The sequence below is a fragment of the Phoxinus phoxinus genome (genome assembly GCF_949152265.1).
Source record: "Phoxinus phoxinus genome assembly, chromosome: 9".
NCBI lineage: Eukaryota > Metazoa > Chordata > Actinopteri > Cypriniformes > Leuciscidae > Phoxinus > Phoxinus phoxinus.
In genome coordinates this window covers 12512428-12530837 of record NC_136884.1, presented here as the reverse complement: position 1 = coordinate 12530837, position 18410 = coordinate 12512428, and the positions used below count along the sequence as shown (strand labels likewise).

General features: G+C 38.0%; 1 protein-coding gene across 1 annotated transcript in view; it reads left to right on the top strand.

Moving 5' to 3' along the window:
• The window catches only part of snd1 (staphylococcal nuclease and tudor domain containing 1), a 99676-nt gene that overhangs the window by 22158 nt on the left and 59108 nt on the right, over nt 1-18410 (top strand). Inside the window, exon 10 of the mRNA XM_079622280.1 lies at nt 5458-5562. Within this exon, the coding sequence (XP_079478406.1) occupies nt 5458-5562 (105 nt within the window). The remainder of the gene's footprint in view (nt 1-5457; nt 5563-18410) is intronic.

The following is an 18410-nucleotide window of genomic DNA, read 5'->3' as shown; positions in this document are numbered from 1 at the left end:
TGTTATTTTAAAATGCATGAAACCAATAATGAAAATCAAAATGAAGACAAAAAGCTAATTGAAAGCCCTACGGTTTTCTTTTTTGATACATTACACTTGGATGTAAGCCACAATATGGATGAAATTGTCTTTCTACTTTGTTACATTGCTACATTAAAAGGTTAGTTCACCCAAAAAGGAAAGTTCTTGCATTAATTTCCTCGCCCTCATGTCGTTCCAAACCCATAAGACTCGGTCATCTTCAGAACACACATGACGATCGAGTTCTGTTCCTCCATTGACGGCTACGCAACTGACAATTTGATGCCTCATAATTTAAACCGGTCAATTCATATGGATTAGGTTTGCAATCTCATTACGAACTTTTTGAAGCGTCAATTTTCCTTTTCATTTTTGGGTGAAATATCCCTTCAAAATATGAGTAAATGAAAACATGTAGATATGCTCAGAAAAATTCTTATAGAAGAGGAAGTGATCTCAGAGAGGAGCCCTGCAGACTGTGACTAGGTCAATAAGTTTCTTAAAATATCAAATAAATTGACGTGTTTTTTTTTTTTGACAAAGCAAGGTTAGTTCTAGTTGTAAACATTTTTATTAAAATAAAATATGTAAATTCGCATGTATTCAGGTTATAAGAACCGTAATAAAATATATAACCACTTTTTACTTTATGGCTGCACATGATATTTGACTCACGAACCTGAAGCTATTATTTCAAAATCACATGAAACAATTCTAAGAACTTGGCACATGTTTTAACCAATGTTTCTTTACCGGTTCTTCCCATTGACCCACAAAACGAGCCATGAGAAATCTAATCTGATTGTTACACTGCTCATTTCTTATATAGATGATGTTGCAGTTCTGAACTCTTCAAAAAGTTCTTCTTGCTGAAGGTCACTGAAACCTGTTGATCTAAAATCAGCCCTCGGGCCCTCCAGCCCAACTCTTGGATCTCTAGATCTATATAAATAACACGAAGTCTGCAGAGTTTAGGTTGATGCTTCCACTCTAGCAAAGCTTGACATTTTCACCAGCTGAGACCCAACATGATAACAAATGACCGTCTCTACTCTGTCTGTTCTACAGACTCCTTTTATTACAGGGCTTCTGAAGAATATTTGAGCTCCGCAGTCTCTTAAAGTGCTGAGTGCGGTTGACATACTCATCTCCCTGACGCCTTGTTCTCTATTGTGTCTGTCAGCGAGGCAGGCCTTTCAGGTCTCAGGTGTTTCATTTCATTTTGCATACTCTGTAAAGTCAGCCTTGGGCCGTCTCAGCGGTTCTGTTCAGCTGCAGTCTTCAGCGCTCCCCTGCTAAATTACCGCTGAATATCTGCTTTCCCGGCCCTGGAACAGAATGCATGAAGAAAGAATAAGGCGTAATGATAACTTTAAGGGTTATTTGCTTTTTCTCAAGTTTTGACTTTTAGAAAAACAGTCAAGTCTGAAAGAGACTCTAGATTGAACATGGAACTGACCTGGTTTCTTAAACTACTGTGCAAAAAGTTTGAGGTCGGTAAGATTCTGAAATGACTTTGCTTTTCAAATTACATCTCTTGTGTCATGTAGGTGGCAAAAATAGTGTTAACATTATTTTAGGCTACTGATCACGTCTCACAATCTTATTCGAGTGGTGCAAGGATGACGTTAGAAACCCGGAAGACTAATTCGCAGCTGGCTCATTCGAGATGTTCCTATGGGGTTTTATGATTTATGTGTAAAATAAAAGCCTGTGGTAAACAAAATTTGACTCTCTTTTGATGTTTTGTTACTTAATTTACACACACTCATAGTGAAAATGCGCATTTTTACTAGATAAGACATCTTGGGGTGTGAGTGTTTGCAGTGCAACAAAATGTGAGTGTCGTCAAGTTATGTTGACCACAAGCTTTATTTTACTCACAAATGAAACTCAAAACAAAACCTTTCGAGAGGAAATTCTTGAAGGAACCAGCGGGGAATTAGACTTTCAGGTTCTGACGTCATTCCTGCACTCCTACATTCCGAATATTTTCCTCCTCTTTTGAATATTTTGTTTAATTTGGAAACGCATCACATTATGCTGGTAAAATGGCCTGTGAATGTGGTTTCATGTTGACTTTAAGATCAAAGAAGAATGTGTAAGGTTACCTTCTGCAGTTCCTGATATTGCCACATCAGTAAGGTTTGTTAAACCGCTGCCGCCTGGACTTAATTGATATGTTGACACTGTGTGCTCTCTCCTAAGTCAGCACCTGTGCTTTTTGCAGAAAGTTTCTTCATTCTCCTTAAAGTGAGGTTGTTTCACTGAACTTCAAGACCTTTAAAATATTCATGCTTGGCCTTTGGTTATGTAAAGGTGTTGCTCTGCAATCTGCTTACAGAATTAGTTTCAAAATCCGCAGACACAAAAGTGTGTTTTTGCCTGAGTCAGAAAATACCAGAAGTGAAGAATAAAACATTTATATGAGCTTTAGCTTGCCTCAGATCTCTTTGAGCTGGGAGAGAAAGATATACTTTGAAATTATGTGTGAGTGTGTATTTAAGAGCGCGTGTGTGTGTGTGAGAGAGAGAGAAACTCAACAGAAAAAGCTACTGACAAAGGCAGAATGGCAAGTATTTGTAAGCGGTTTCTGTGTCCTGGCATACAGGTCTAGCTGTTGTAATTGGCTTACATTTCCTGGCCTTCTGAGGATTTTTAGAAAGCGTTTTTTAATAATAACAGTAATAGTATTATTATTATTATTCAACAACACCAATAATAATATTTTAACTATATTTTTCTATTATTTTTCTATAGTTTCACTTTCTATTTATCAAATAATATGTTTTAAAAACAAAACAAAAAAACATTACCAGCAGAACAGTTTTTAACATTAATAAGTAAAATTTCTTGAGCAGCAAATCCTATTTTCAGAATGATTTCTGAAGGATCATGTGACTGAAAACTGGAGTAATGGTGCTGAAAATTCAGATTTGCCATCACAGGATTAAATATGTTTTTAATGTATTAGAAAAGTAATTTTAAAGTGTAATATTTCACAATATTACACTGTTTTACGGCCTTGATCAGCGTAAGATAATTCTTTCAAAAACAGAAATGGCTTACCGACTCCAAACTTTTGAACACTAGTTAATGATTATCATTCAGTATTATGTCATGTATCAAAAGCACCATGCCATTACCATGTTATATCATTACTATAGTCATTTTTTATTTATTTTTGATGGTTGATGAGCAGTATAGGCAAAATGCAGTACAGAAAAACCCTGAAATATCAAGGTATACATAAAAACAAAAAACAAATAAATATAAATATAATGTTTTCATACTACTTATGATGTAGTTCTAGTGATGATCTGTAGGTGGCAGTGGCTCCCTGTCATGTTCAATGGACTGCAGTACCAGAGTGAGTCATGAATCTGGGTTGAAGATCTCTGTTGGCAGCTTGCGGTGAAGTGCCTTGCATGTGTGACTGCTAATGAAACGGCAAAATGTTCTCCTTACTGTTCCCAGTTCTGCTCAACTACTACCACACAGAAACCCCCCCCCCCCCCCCCCCCACACACACACACACACACTAATTTGCTCAGGTGACCTTGTTGATTTGGCACCGAGTGTGCTTAGGCATACATAAGCAGCACACATGTATAGACTGACATTCTCTGCCGTATCACTGCCGAGCCGAATGCTTCTGCAAGTGATCCGTTTAATTTCCACTCTGAAGATTCAGTTCAAAGCCTGACGATCTATCAGTCTGTGCCGCAATTCTGCTCATATCATTTTTCTTTCCTGTTCATGTCCCTCTGAAGACTGTAATTTTGTCTTCATTTGCTCAGATCAGATAATGCATGTTTTTGAAGGCATTCCTCTGCTTGTTCAGGTCTGGTTATATATGATCCATTACCCCGTCATCTTCCACATCACTGACTCCTCTATTAAATAACTCTGAGTTGATGATCATATAAGATGACGTCGGATATGATATACTCAGACGGGGTTCTAAACATCAGAGCTTCTGTGACATTTGTCGTCTTGTGCGGATGGTCCACGTACGCGATTGGATGCAGCCTGCACATGTAACTCATGATTCCTCTCAGCTGTAATGTAACATGATTCTGTCACAAAACCTGGATGTCTAAGGTGGCACATGCCAGTTTTAACCTCAGGAATCTCTTTGCGTCACTGGGGAAATAAAATCTGAATTGCTGTTATTATTATTTTGATTTAATCGTGGCTTCTTTGGGATAGACCCCCTATAGCGTCATGGTGCCAACTTCTGTGCGTTCAAGCATCACTCACTTTTCCCCCCCAAAAAAATCTTATGCCCAATTTTTAGTAGATCTGTTGCTAAACATATGCTCTAACACACTTCTAAGTGCTCGATTTAATCCTCTTCCTGTCCCTTTTCCTTTAAACAAAATGGAGCGTTTCACTTCTCTCTCTTTCAACTCTTTTGTGTTCCCCGTCGGCTCGCTTTCATTGTCTTATGTGAGTGAAATGGTGAAGTAATGGTGGTAGGATGAGAGGAGGGATGTTCTTTTGAGAACAGTGTGGGAGAAGTGTTTTGTTTGCAGCTGTTTGCTTTTGTGCCGCAGAAGGCTCGTGGTGGGGTACAGTAACGTTTCTCTGGCAACAAGTGAGTCTCTCCTGTCCTCCAAGCGGAGCTTGCTCGCCACCTCTCGTACTTTTTTACACCTACTCGTGCGCTCTCTCGATAACACTCCTGAATGTTAGGGTGACTGACAAATATAATTTGACAAATAAACAGGCTGGGAAACAGTCTTTACCAAAAAATAATAATAATTTAAATGAGAACATCGACCACTGCAGGCAGTTTGAGTGTGAAAAAGGTGGTAAATGTTACAAACGCGGTCCTTTAATTGCTGTAGATGTGCCAAAAATGTTTTCCCGTTTTGACTGTTAGTTGCTTTTTAAGGTGTTGTTTACACATTAAGCCAATGGTTAGCCAATGTCGGGCTATCTTGAGCATCTTTCTTTCTGCCCAGTTTTTGTAGTGTTCTTAAACTTTTGTACTATAGTCAGTTATTAGTAGCTTTTTGGCTACACTGGTGAGAGAAATTCTGATTGGCTGTTCAGCTTAGCAAACCGAGTGTGACATCATATTACAACTGTTGCAGTGTCTGTGGAAGTCTTGTGTGACCACGACTTTGCTCATCTTGTGGTTCCAAAATCGCTGTGTTCTCAATTTTTTTTGTCCCTTAAATAGTTAGCCATGTCTGTTGTGCTTCAAAATGAATAAAAACATCAAATATGGACAACAAAATATCAAATATTAAAATATGAGGTTAATAGTAGAGGTTGAACATCAATGGTATCAAACGTCATTGGTTCTTGAAAATAACAATGTCAAACTTGCGGCAGGTGAATTATGCCAGAATTTTCATTGGTAACTTGACCTTCCTTTCTCTTTGTTTGCATTATTGAATTTTCTTTTTGCCCTCTTCTGTACAGGTCATGCAAGTCATGAACGCAGATGCCATCGTGGTGAAGCTGAACTCTGGGGAGTGTAAGACCATCCACCTGTCCAGTATCAGGCCCCCAAGGCTAGAAGGAGAGGTACGAGTTAATGCACGTCTGTCCTTGGATATCCCTGTCACTAAGGCCATTACTGAATCCACTGGGTGCCAGCAAAGTGCTGATGTGATGGTTTTCCCCTCTCTCCTCCATTTCTTAAAAGCGCCGATCTCCTCCCTTCATGCATCTTTCACACTCGGATCTCAGAGCAATGTCTTTACTGGACACCAGGGGGAGCTAGAGAGACAGAAGCCCACCGGCCCTCCTCCCCTCCACTCGCTCTGACACACCAGTGCTGCACTGCAGCCAAAAGCCCTATAGATCTACTCCCATAATGAGCACACGCTCTCTCCGAATCTCTCTTCCTCATCTATTAATGTCATACGCGTCCTCTCAATCCAATGCAATTCTCAAATGCTCACTTTTGATTGGCTAGATGTTAACAAATGAATATGGAAGCATCATTTTTGCGGGGCTGCATATGCACACACATTTTTGTGGTCATCAAACGCTCAGAAATGTGCTTGTCTGTTTCTTATTCACGCCCAAATAAGGCTGTTAATGAGAGTTGATGTGTAATGAGTGCTTTGTCTAGGCTAAGTGTGTGCGTATCAGCAAGCTATATTTTCAACTAAAAGTGGTTTAAATTGGAGTGAACATCTCGCTGCAATTAGCCACTCTCTTCCTGACCCCTGACCTCCTGTAATAAGACACGATGATTCAGCATGTTGGTAAAAAAAAAAAAACGAGCTTTGGTTTTGATTTAGCAAATTAGACATGTAGTTTATTAGGGAGGGCTTTCGCACTACCGTTGCATGAACATTTTTGTTTTGGGTTCTTGTGCTTTTGGTAGATGTAGCAATATGTTTGAAATCTTTAATGAAGTTTGTGATTATTTTTAAAGGAGGCTTTCAGAGAGTCGCAATTTGTCATGCACATGTAAACAGAGAGCTGGAATGCGGAGCTGTGGGTCTGTATCTATGGATACGCGGCTGCGAGCTTTCGGATCACAGCGTGTTTCTATCCTGGCAGCTTAAAGATGGCTTTAATCAGATCAGAGATGATTACAAAACAATAAAGATTACGGATGTATTTAGATCTCATACGTGCTTCGGAGGCATGAGACGAACCAGAGAGCTTTTAAAAAATGGATTTCTTTAGGTTTTGTAATATTTTGACAAGTGCATTTTTCTCGAAAGAGGAACCTGGAAGCTTGATTTAGACAGAGACAGAAATTGATCTTTTGGATTTATGGTAGTCTTATAGTCTTCTGTCAACCGTTTTAATGAGGTGATGTTAGCGCCATTTCAGACTTGCTTTCAGTTTACAGCATTTCTGCTTTTATAATCTCTTTAAAATGTTTGGTAAGGTAAAAATCACTTGATGTAAAGGGATAGTTCACCTTAAAATTATAATGGTTATTTACTCACCCACATGATGTTCTAAACCTGTATGACTTTCTTCTGTGGAACATATGAGGAGTTAAAGGAGGTTTGAAGATGAATGTTAGTTTTAGCGGTTTGGAACAGCATGAGGTTGTAGAAATTGACCATTTAAATTTTTTGAACTATCCCTTTAAGGTTAGAGATGTTATCAAACCCCTGACTAACAACTGCATAACAATGACCTCATGCATCATGGCGAGTTTGGCACAGACAAAGCACCACTCATTTTTCCCACAGAAAATGTAAATCGGGTTTAATTCCTGTCTTTTCGGTCTGCGTAAGGTAGATCAGATGGTAGTGAGCTAGTGTATTAAGGGGCATAATGTAATTAACATAATACCATGGTGACCAACTGGCAGTGTTTGGTTGCGTGCATGTCTGTCTGACACCTATGGCATCTGCCTCACTCCACAGATAGTCGTGACCAAGCAGCATTTTGTGCGTCTCTTAACAAAACTAGTTTCAGACCAGCTTCCACAATGCCATAACATCTATCGAATGATCTAAAACTAAATTAATGTAAGATTTAGAGATGTTTAAGCACACATTTAGTGACTATACTGCTTATTTCACGTTATAAATTATGTATTTTATTAACTTTTAAATGGATATAAATTAGGGCTGCCTCCTAATAGTCGACTAGAAGAGGTTTAGTCGACCAAAATGTTAATGGAAGACTGCATGTCCTGTTCATTCATTCTGGCACCTACATTTTCTGCCCGGTACTAAGACTCGAACCCGCAAGCTTCGGGTTACAAGTCCGACTCTATCTATTAGGTCTGACCCAAATATTATCATTAATTATTCCATGATATGAGTAATTTTAAATGTCAGTGAGATTTACTTTAGCAAAAACAAATACTAGGTTAATTAATGTAAGTAAAAAGTCCTCAAAACAGTAATTGAAGACAAGTAAACAGTCGGCAATAAAATAAGAACAAAGAAACTAATTGCAAACAAAAAATACAACAGAACAAGAATACAGATGAAATGGGAGATGTACTAAGTGGTATTCAGATAAGTAGCCTACAACAGAAATGAAATTAAGTAATCAAATGTAAAATAACACTGCTGTATATTAAATATAGACTCATCCTTATTTAAAACTACAAAAATGATTAATTCGAGAGCAGAAAGTGATTTTATCTTTGTCTTTTCTTGATTGATTAACATTAATAACTGCAGGAGTCATGTGGCTGCACAGATCCATTATATACCGTTATATGCGCGTTTCAAACACCCTTTCTCAAATGTTTACATTGACTTGAGACATAACCGACTGTGTTTACGAGGATACTTACCAAAACGGCATTAGTTGACTAATGGCTTAAATGAACGACTACTAGTCGACTAAAAAAATCTTTATAGTCGGGGGCAGCCCTAATATAAATGCACTTCTCAATTAGAGGCAGTTTTTCCCATAGGCAGCTGAGGGTACGTTTATCCTTTAAAAACCAACCAGATAAAGGCTTGTTGGTAGAAAGGATTCGGATTTTGCCTTCTCCCTTTTATCCTGTCTGCGACGGTAGCATTTTTCCGGCACAGCCATGTTGTAAAGGTATTGATGTGTTGGAGGTACTTCCTCTTTTGAAACCCGCACTCCTGTTCAGTTTATTGACTGTATCTTCTGTAGTGCATCTCTGCACCAGATGTTCTTGCAGTATGTTTTCCCTGCTTGGCTGCGCACTTTGACGAGGGTGAAAGAGAGAGAGTAGTGTGCAAAGTTGTTCCTCTAAAGCATTAGAGTCATTGCGGTCATGCTGCCCTTGAATGTGAGGTTTCATCAATAACGGTGCTGGCATTGTAAATCTGACCTTTGACCCTTTACTTCTATGGTCTGAATAGAAGTCAGTTGGGAGAAACTCAAACATGTTATGTGTACCAAACAATTAAACTTTATTAATAACATCTATTCTGTGTCCTTGGTTCTAAGGGACCTGATGGAAATCAGGTTATGATTGTTTTTGTTGAATTCTACAAAATGGTTAATGTAGTGTTTTGAGGAATCATCCTAGAGAAGAAATGTTAGAAATTGGTGCTCATGTTTTGATTTATTCACTTCATTTAACATGATGACCCTCTGCAAATGTCGATAGTCGTTCAAGATCTGTTCCTTTGCAGTCTAAAAGGGACGGGCACCTATATTTTTCCTTTCTAATCTAATGCTACATTAACCTTGACATGATGTTACTTAACTAACGAGATCTCTGGTAATCTTTTCATCAATCTAATCAATTTTGGCTCGCAAGTCTCCAATAGTTTAGCACACGACAACTTTTAAATTGGTATCGTAATTAATTTGAACTGCGTATGTTCGAACAACAGCTGCACAATGGTTTCAGAACAGCTGCAGTCATTTTTTTTATCAGTTACTCTTTTGATTGCGTTTATCAAAATGGCTCTCGCTAATGGCTTTCTGTTTGTGCACATGCAAATCATCGGCACTCTGTGCTTCTCGCTCACATTCAGAGGCAAATTTGAGAGTTTGACAGTTCACAACATGATTGTATACAGTTAAGTGGTGATGTCACATTACATGCACTCTCAAGGGTGTGGTCACATTTTCGCAGGCTAAAAAAAAAAGTCACTGTCAATAGTGTAGCAACGTGTGAAGCAACACTCACACAGAAGTCACTTTCAAACCATGCAGCTTTTCTGTGAATTCGCACGACCAACTTGAAAATGGGCAAAATCTGTGGGAACATTTCTGCTCTGATTCTGCAGATTCCCACCGAAGGACTCGTAAATGTGATGGCACCTATAGGTCATTTTGTGAAATCTTTGTCTGTTTTAATCTCTACGCCATGTCGTAACCAAATGTTAAGCAGAAAAATGCCAATTCATGCATCTCAAGGATGTAGAGGACAAATGCAAGGCTTTGCTAAAGTGACGCTGCCAACTGCAAACAAAAGTCCTGCTCCATTTGTGCTAAATTTCTAATAATCTAAATTTACAGCTCACAATATTCCCGCTCGGTTTCAAAATTCCCCCGGCTCTTGCACACTCATCCTTCAAAGCCTACGTCAAAGCTTCCTCTATAGGCTTCTAACGGCCAATAGGAACATATTTCATGTGTGCTATTCAATATACACAGGACCACCCACAGCCAATGCTGCATAAATCGAAACCAAGTATTTGACAAAATGTCTGGTTGCTTGCTGCTTGCTTAGGACAAAAACTCTCATTAACATAAAAAAGAGCTATTATTGCTTGTCCCTTTATCGCATCACGTCTGGTGTCATGGTGTGACAGTTCTATCTTCTTTTTAGCCATCTGTTTCTCACGCTCTCTCTTGTCCTGATTTTTAAACAGTCTCTCTTCCTCAGTTCAATGCAGGGCATGAAACTGTTGTCCCCGCGTCATGCCGTACAAACACTTCAACTCAAAGAGACAAATCTGACCTCAGGCCAGCCCGGGGATCTGTGTGTATTTGTCTGTACTGTTCTCTCTCTCTCTCTCTTTCTTGCTGTGAGGACTTTGGGGGGATTTAGGGCCAGATGTGTTGACCAACACGAAAATGAACTCTGACAGCTGCTGCCCACTGTTTCTTTCTCTCTTTCTCGCTCGTGTCACTTAATGCTGGGACCCCCCCTTTTTACTTCCTGTGGCTACGTAATTGCTTTTATTATTATTAATAGTATTATTATTGACTGAATGATCCTGTATAGACCATTTAGGAGCAGACGTCACAGTTACGTGACTTGCAGCGAAGCGCGTATTGTGGTGGCAGAAAAACAGTGGTAAGAAGTAGAGGAAAATGGGCAAAATCCATGGAATAAGAGGAAATAATTCTTGGTGTGCCTTTGGATGTCAGAATCGGAATGCAAAAAAGATAGAATACCAGTGTTGAAGAAGCCATTTGAAGCTAAATGCAGATGAATGTGGTTGCAAACCACAGACTGGTCTGATGAAACCTGTGATGATTAGTCTACTATTAAAGCATGAATTTGATGTCAACAATAGGTCTACTAAATAATATTCATGCAGTTCATAGGGGACATAATGTATTAGCCCTACAATTACAGCATGAAATAATATTTAAACCTTTAACGTTTCACATAGATCAATTAAACGAATAACATTTTAATCGTGCAGGTCTGACTGTCTTTTTGCCTCAATTGTGAGTTTATATCACAATTTCTAAGGGAAAAAGATTCAGAATTGTGGGATATGACCTGGCAATTAAATTTAAGTGTGAAAATTAAACTGCAAGTCAATGAAAGCGCACTGGTCTGACAAACCATTAGCGTGACGCGCACACGTTGGCCAAACCAAGTATATAAAGTCCTTATTAATCATTCCACACATCTAAATGACTGTGGTGAATGTGGAAACAATTTGGAAAAAAGTTCATGTGTACTTGGTCACTTCATGTGTTTTGTCTGATTGGATAGCCATCCTATCCTGAATAGACCATGGGGAAATGCCCTCTGAAAGAGAGGACACTTTTTCACATTCTAAGTCAAACTAGACAAAATGAGTCTGGTTGTTAAAGTCACATATATGTCAATTTTACTCCTTTTTTACTTTTGAATTTTTTTTAAAACAAGGAGTAAAAAATTACTCTTTTGTGGAAATTTAAGTAATTGTAACATATGTAACATGGACACTGTAAAATAAAGTGTTAACTTCTTTCCTTTGTATTAAATATTACAAAGCACATGAATTTCTAAAATATGCACAGATAAATCATTTAGCCTATAATAAACACTGCAATATTCCATAAAAATATAATAATTGTTCATTTTGATTTAATGGTGAGTTAAATTTTTCCTATTGTTTGTGATTGGCTTCTTAGTTTTTCCTATTAAAAATAAGAACAATCTTGTCATATATCGTTATCATGAAATAGTTCCTCATATCATGAAGTAAGACTTTGGTCGTATCGCCCACTCCTGTTTTTCACTAGTATTTGCATTAAAAAAATACGGCATTTGGTTACTACACTGAACACATGGCGTTTCGGCATTGTCGTCATCGTGACATTTTTGACTGGGTGAACGATCTCTTTGAGAGAAACGTGACTTCATGTGCCTTGCCTAATTTCTTTTCCTCGTTCATTTCCCCTCTTCCTCTCTTGGCCAGATGGAGTCTTATTTTTTGCGCCATGGCGAGCTATTTCCAGCTGCGTGGTGGTGTCAGCCGTTTTAGGAGCACTCACAAGGATGTGGAGGGGGAGGAGTTATGTCAGAGCAGCTCAATGAGTCATCCTCACTCCCACTGTATGTGTGTGTTAGGGGACTGCAGGGAAAATGTTGACATCTGGGTTTAAAGCCGAAGCCGCCATACCCCGGTCTTCTCCACAGAAATAGCAATATACAATGTATTGGTCATTGAATGACTCTTCCGTGTCATTTGCTGTCACCTTGCTTAGTGTGTTTGTGCTCTGAGTGTGTGTTTGAATGCCACATTGTGTCTTTTCATTGTGTGTGTGTGTATGCTGTGCCTGCATGCTGAAGGCATGTTTGTTTGTGTGTGTGTATGTGTGTCCTGTGGCCTCTGTCTGGGGTCACTGTATGGTTCCATGGCTCATCTTACACATGGTTGGTCAGGCTCTTTCTTGCAGACGAGTCTGCTTTGCCTCAGGATCGCTTGACTCTTGGAATTCTAGCAAACTTCCTTCCAATCATTTGAGAGTAATGACCCATGGATGTAGTAAAACAAAATTATTTTCTTTGTAATGGAATGTTCTGGGTTCAATACAAGTTAAGCGTGACTTACATGGGTGCCCTAGGGCAAGGTCAGACATGAAGTACTACGCACCTTAAAACATAATAAATAAATAAATACTATATAGGCTACCTGTTCAAACTACCTCATCAAAGGTTCCTGAAAAAAGTAAAATCAGAATATTAGTGGTTTCTGATTTCTAATTTGCTGAAAGCTGAAAATTAATCTGTCATCTCAGGAATAAATTACATTTTAAAATGTATTCCATCCAGTTATTTTTATAAATTATAATATTTCACAATGCTACTCTCTTGACTGCATTTTTGATCAAATGAATGCTACCGGTCAAAAGTTTGGGGTTAGAACTTTTTTTCTTCTTCAATTTATAATGTATTTGTGTAAATATAATATCTCAATTGTTTGTTTTCCCCTTTTTGTGTCTCTTTCCCTCTTTCTGTGTCCCCCCCTTTCTTGTTTTATCATTCTGTTTCTCCATGCGTCACTGTTGTTCGTCACTGATGATTTATTTTAAGAGGGCATTGTAATTTCGGTCTTAAATGCTGATTATTTTTCTAAGGCATCTCTGATGCAGCTGCATGAGTTTAAATTGCTCATTGCGATTTCCGTGTCTGATGCTGAGGGTCATAACACGCCAATTCCGACTGTCGTGCGTGACTTATGCACTTATGCGAGAGGCTGAAAGGTTTTCACTTCAGTTATGCTATTGACATACCAGTCATTAATTGTTACTCAGGTTTTCCACATTTTCTTGCATCGTTCAAGGTCCTTGTCTCTTGACGATTAAGAAATGTCTAAGTCGTGTCTAAATTTAGGCTTTTGCTTTTCTTGCGATGTTTGAATACACTGTAGTTGAATAGAGCAGCTTCATCTGTTCTGGTGTTTGCTATGGTTGAAGTTAAAGGAATTAGGGATGTCAATTTATGATCATTCCCATGCTTGATTGTCATTTAAATGAACAATTAATCAATTAATTGTTAACGTTAATACTGCAAGATGAGTCTACTGCATTGGCATAAAGTCACTAGCATGACAGGATGTGCAAATGCCACTAAAAATGTCAGCTTCCTCACCCAAATTATTATTTTTTGTCTAAATAAAAGGGTTTGATTGTAAAATGAATCAGTGTGATTGATAATTTGATCAAATTTAGTGAGTGTGTGCTTGGGACTTTAAATGGAGGTTATTGTTGGCTGTATAGTTTCTTATCTCGTTACGGAGACCGTTGAATGCGTCTTTTTTAAATGGTAGTTTGTTGTATTATATTTTAAAATGCACAATGTTTGCAGTTAACATTATCGGCATTTTAAAGTAAAATGATCCGTAGGGCTGTGCCGGAATCACTTGTTTCTTTCTCAAATCCTCGCCATCTTTTATTGCAGTGGACTATAAACGTACCTTTTCTTCCTCTCATTCACTTTTAATCGCTTTTTTTCCATCTTTTACTGTGGTAAAAAATGCTGTAGTGTAGACAATATACCGTTTTTACTTGGCAAAACAACAGACAGCAATGTTAGTCTTACCTAACCTAATTATATATATATATATATATATATATATATAACTACACCCCAAAACTACACTCCTTGCTTAGTTGTATTGATTAAATTATCGACAATTATTGTGGGTTAAATTAAACATCTATTTGATTTTTCACATCAATTTAAAGCCAGAAAATGACATTCAATTTGCAGGTTTCCTGTTCTTTTTTTAGTAAATAAGGTGTCACTCTTTAGTACCGTACTCAATGTTCTGCTTAAATTGGACAACACTTCTTTTACTTAGTGACATTCTCAGAGTATTATCTGGCATTAATGGCAATCAAATGGAAATCTAAAAGGGTATGCTTAATTAACAATTTGTGCAAAATGACATCTATAACATCAAGATAAACAAATTAAAGTGCAAAATGGACCTTCCCCCCACACTTTTTATATTTTCTTTCTTTTTTACATAACTCCCACATTTAATCTTTCCTCAGATTGTGTATATGGACTTGCATATCTTTCTGAATAATTAGTCCTTCTGAACAGATTTAATTGGCAAAAAAAACATGAACAACTTATTTAAAGGGGCTTTGCTTGATTAAAGGGCTAGTTGACATATTTATTTATTTGATAAAGATTGCTTTATCTTTTATTATATCGACAAAAATGGGTAAAGCATTCAAAATGTCGCATGACATTCCAACAACTCTTTCAGTCTTTGTTTAAAAACATTTCCCCTGAACGTTCACGTTATAATAGGCTGCAAGAGCATGATTATAAACACAACAAAGCTGTGTAAGCAGACTCGTGAGTAAATTAGTTTACCCCTTCAACTAATGACGTTTTATGTCCTCAACAACCTCTGTAGTCCCATTTAGCCAATTGTTAGCAACTGCCTTTTACAAGACAAATGAAAGCTTTTTAAAATCACAAGAGTGTATTACAGATGTATTTAACCAAAAATCCATTTAAAAAAAACATTAGCTAACCGGAAGTGCTTAAATTCTCGCTCGTTTTTGGGTTTTGGCCTACAAAAATACGTCAGCCCTGCACTACTGTATTTGTTGAGGGTCTGATTTGGTTGTTCCCTAACGGTGGAGAGAGCTCTTCACTCACTCTCTCTCTCTCTCTCTCTCTCTCTCTCTCTCTCTCTCTCTGCTTCAGAGTCCTTGAGCCATTTATCACCTGAAGATAATGAGATTGGCTAATGAGAAAAAGAGAGAGAGAGTCAGGAATGAAAATGCGAGTGGTGCGTATAGGTACGAGACAAAGAAACCTTTGTATGTAAGAGAGGTGTGTGTGATTTAAACATCAGGAGCTAAGGTGTATTGCACGTCAAGCCGCTCTTATTTATCTAAAGAAATGGTGCTAGGGTCAATAACAAGTATGATTAAAAAATATATTAAGATGTTTTTTTTTTATAATGAATATCCTGAAACTTGAATTCATAAATACTACATTTTTGCATTATTGTACCATATGGCGTTTTACAACCTAAACGAAGTCTAAATCTGACAATTTAAGAGACTTTCTTATTTTGACAGTTATATTTTAAAACCACTTCACTGCTTCAATTACACATGTTCAGGTCAAGATTTGTGTCAGTGATTTTTGTCATTTTTAATTTGATGTCATTAGTTCTGGAGAGAAGATGGTCAGACTTAACTTTGTGCAGATTTGTAATATAGATATGGAACTATTTTTATAGATCAATAGCACCAGTTCACTTTTGAAAAAGAAAACTCTGAAAGAAAATCATACTGATTTTACACATTTGGCCAAGTAAATGAATTCCATTTCAGTTAACTAACATTGAGTTTCACATAAATGCTGTTGTTGTAATGCTAGCTATAATAACAGGACAGTTTTGAGTCCATTTACTCTTGTATATCTTATGTCCATTTTTTTTGCTTTCTTGTTATTAGTTTTCATATTTGCTTTATTTTTTTGTGAAGCATTATTTTTAAGCTTCTGCTACGGTAAATAGACATCTACTCTTGCATTGCGTGTGTAACGGAGACCAGCTAGTGAGAGCTGTGCAGTTAAACCTCACTCCTCTAATCTTTAGAGCAAAACAACACACCCCTCTCTTCATTGAGGCTGGCGCGCTAAAAAGGACGCTAAACACCGCATTCTCTAGCATCAGTCACCAGCGTGTCGGCCTCAATGAAGAGAGGGGTGTGTTGTTTGGGTTGATTTCAAATATCAACCGTGTTAAACAACGATTTTTGGGAGATCGCACACTGCACCAAGTGTAGTACTTAATGTAGCAGCGCATGATTGTTTCGCTTATCGTACCTGACTGATGGTTGCACAGGTCTTGTTCTGTCCTGTTAGCCTTTGCCGAACGAAACCGTTCTTGTGCTCACTGCATGCAGCCAAACCGTCATTTTTAGGAGCCAGTAACAGGAAAAAAATCAGCATGTCAGCCAGGCGAAGAAATCCTCATTTCTCCTCGCACGGTTCAGTAACCAGCCTTCCCGTGTCTTCACAGAACACACTTGAGTTGCTCAATACAATGACAAAGACTTTTTATCTTGACAATCGACACTGATTTTGCTATTCAGCAGTGTTACAGCTGCCTCGTGGACATAATGAGATGAAAATATTAAATGTGTTCATTGTTTAAGACTGAGTTTTTTTATCAGTGACATGTCACTTGCATGTTACAGCTCCAAGTACATTAACCCAATCACACGGGTCAAATATTGTACATTTTCTGCCTGCTCGTATTCAAAACAAATGCAGATTGCTGTATTTGTGTATGTAACATGCTTGCTGACATTCATGATCAACTAGCAAAACCCCGAACGCTTGCTCTTACCAACACTTGCACAAAAACACACACACACGAACACACGACTGCATGGCCTCCCTCTGCTTTTCTTGCTCGGGGTGGAAAGGAATTGCGGTGGATATTTATAGGCGGGCTCAAAACGGGTTGTCCTCTCTTTCACCGTCAGGGGTTTCTGTCTGTATTATGTTCCATCGGCACAGTTCTTTAGCCGTCCTGAAAGATGTCTCTGCGCATTAAATGCAATGTCTCACTCTCAGAAGTGGGTGGTCGATACGGTTTTATTTTATACCAAATATCAGACCACGTGGGTGCAGATGATGTGGGTTTAGGGGAGTTATTTGCTGCACAGATAAATGTTCACTGGAATCAGAGCGTGAGGATTTAAAAAAAGTCAATATGCTTTTATTCGCCATAAGATTTGGTCCTTGAGGTTAACAGTCCGATCTCTCCCTTCTTTCCCACAAGCTACGCCTCATCCTGATTGTGTTGTTAGTAGTCTCTCTCTAAGTTTATTTCTGCTCTTGCTTATGTTTTTCCTTCAAGCAAGTTGTTGCCTGGAATGAGCCAATTCCAAAAAAAATCAGTAGCTGTAGAGCAAAATAGGCATTTGATTCTTAAAGGGATAGTTCTCTGAAAAATAAAATTAGCTTAATCCCTTGTCGGTCTGTCTCACTAAGTTTCTTGAAACATGAAGGACATATTTTGATTCATCTACTGGTCTTTTCCATACAGTTACAATGAATGGGAAGCAGAGCTTTCCTAAGGTTTTTAAAGCACCATAAAAGGGCCCAAACAACTTGTGCACTTTATTTCAGGTATTTCAAATTAATGCAATAATTTGTTTGTTCAGCCAAAACAAAAGTCTTTATTCCCTAATAACTTTTCTCTAAAACAGGCTGTTGACAACAGTTGGTCATTGAATCGGTCATTTTAACTTGATCCAATTCAGTCCAAAGCATGAACAAATCAAACTGGTTTTATTAATGGGATCTACTGATTCATTGAAAAGAGTGATTTGCTCTGTTCTTGTCTATAACATAAAACAAACAACTTCGTTCTACTTTAGGTAGAGTGGGTCTGAACTGAACTAAATCAGTCCAAATCATGAGCGAAGCAGATTGGTGTTGTTAACTGGATCTACTGATTCATTAAAAAAAAAATGCTGCCATTTAAGTGTTCCTTTCCACAACACACAAATAACCTTTTTCCCATTTTACGCAGAGTGACTCTGAATGTTGTGTTAATTCATACTGTCATGGCCTCAGCTGCGAAAACGGATGCTCGAATATTGAGCATACTGAGTTTTTTTTTTTTTTTTGGCGTTTTCTTATGAAAAATGTAAATGAGGTTCTATTTCTAGTATATCAATGTGTGTGGCAGTGAGAGCATCTCGTATAGCTTGTGGAGTCACATGCCTGGCACACCAAGAGATCGAGACAATGAGACGTGTCATCTACCAATCCTGACACATTA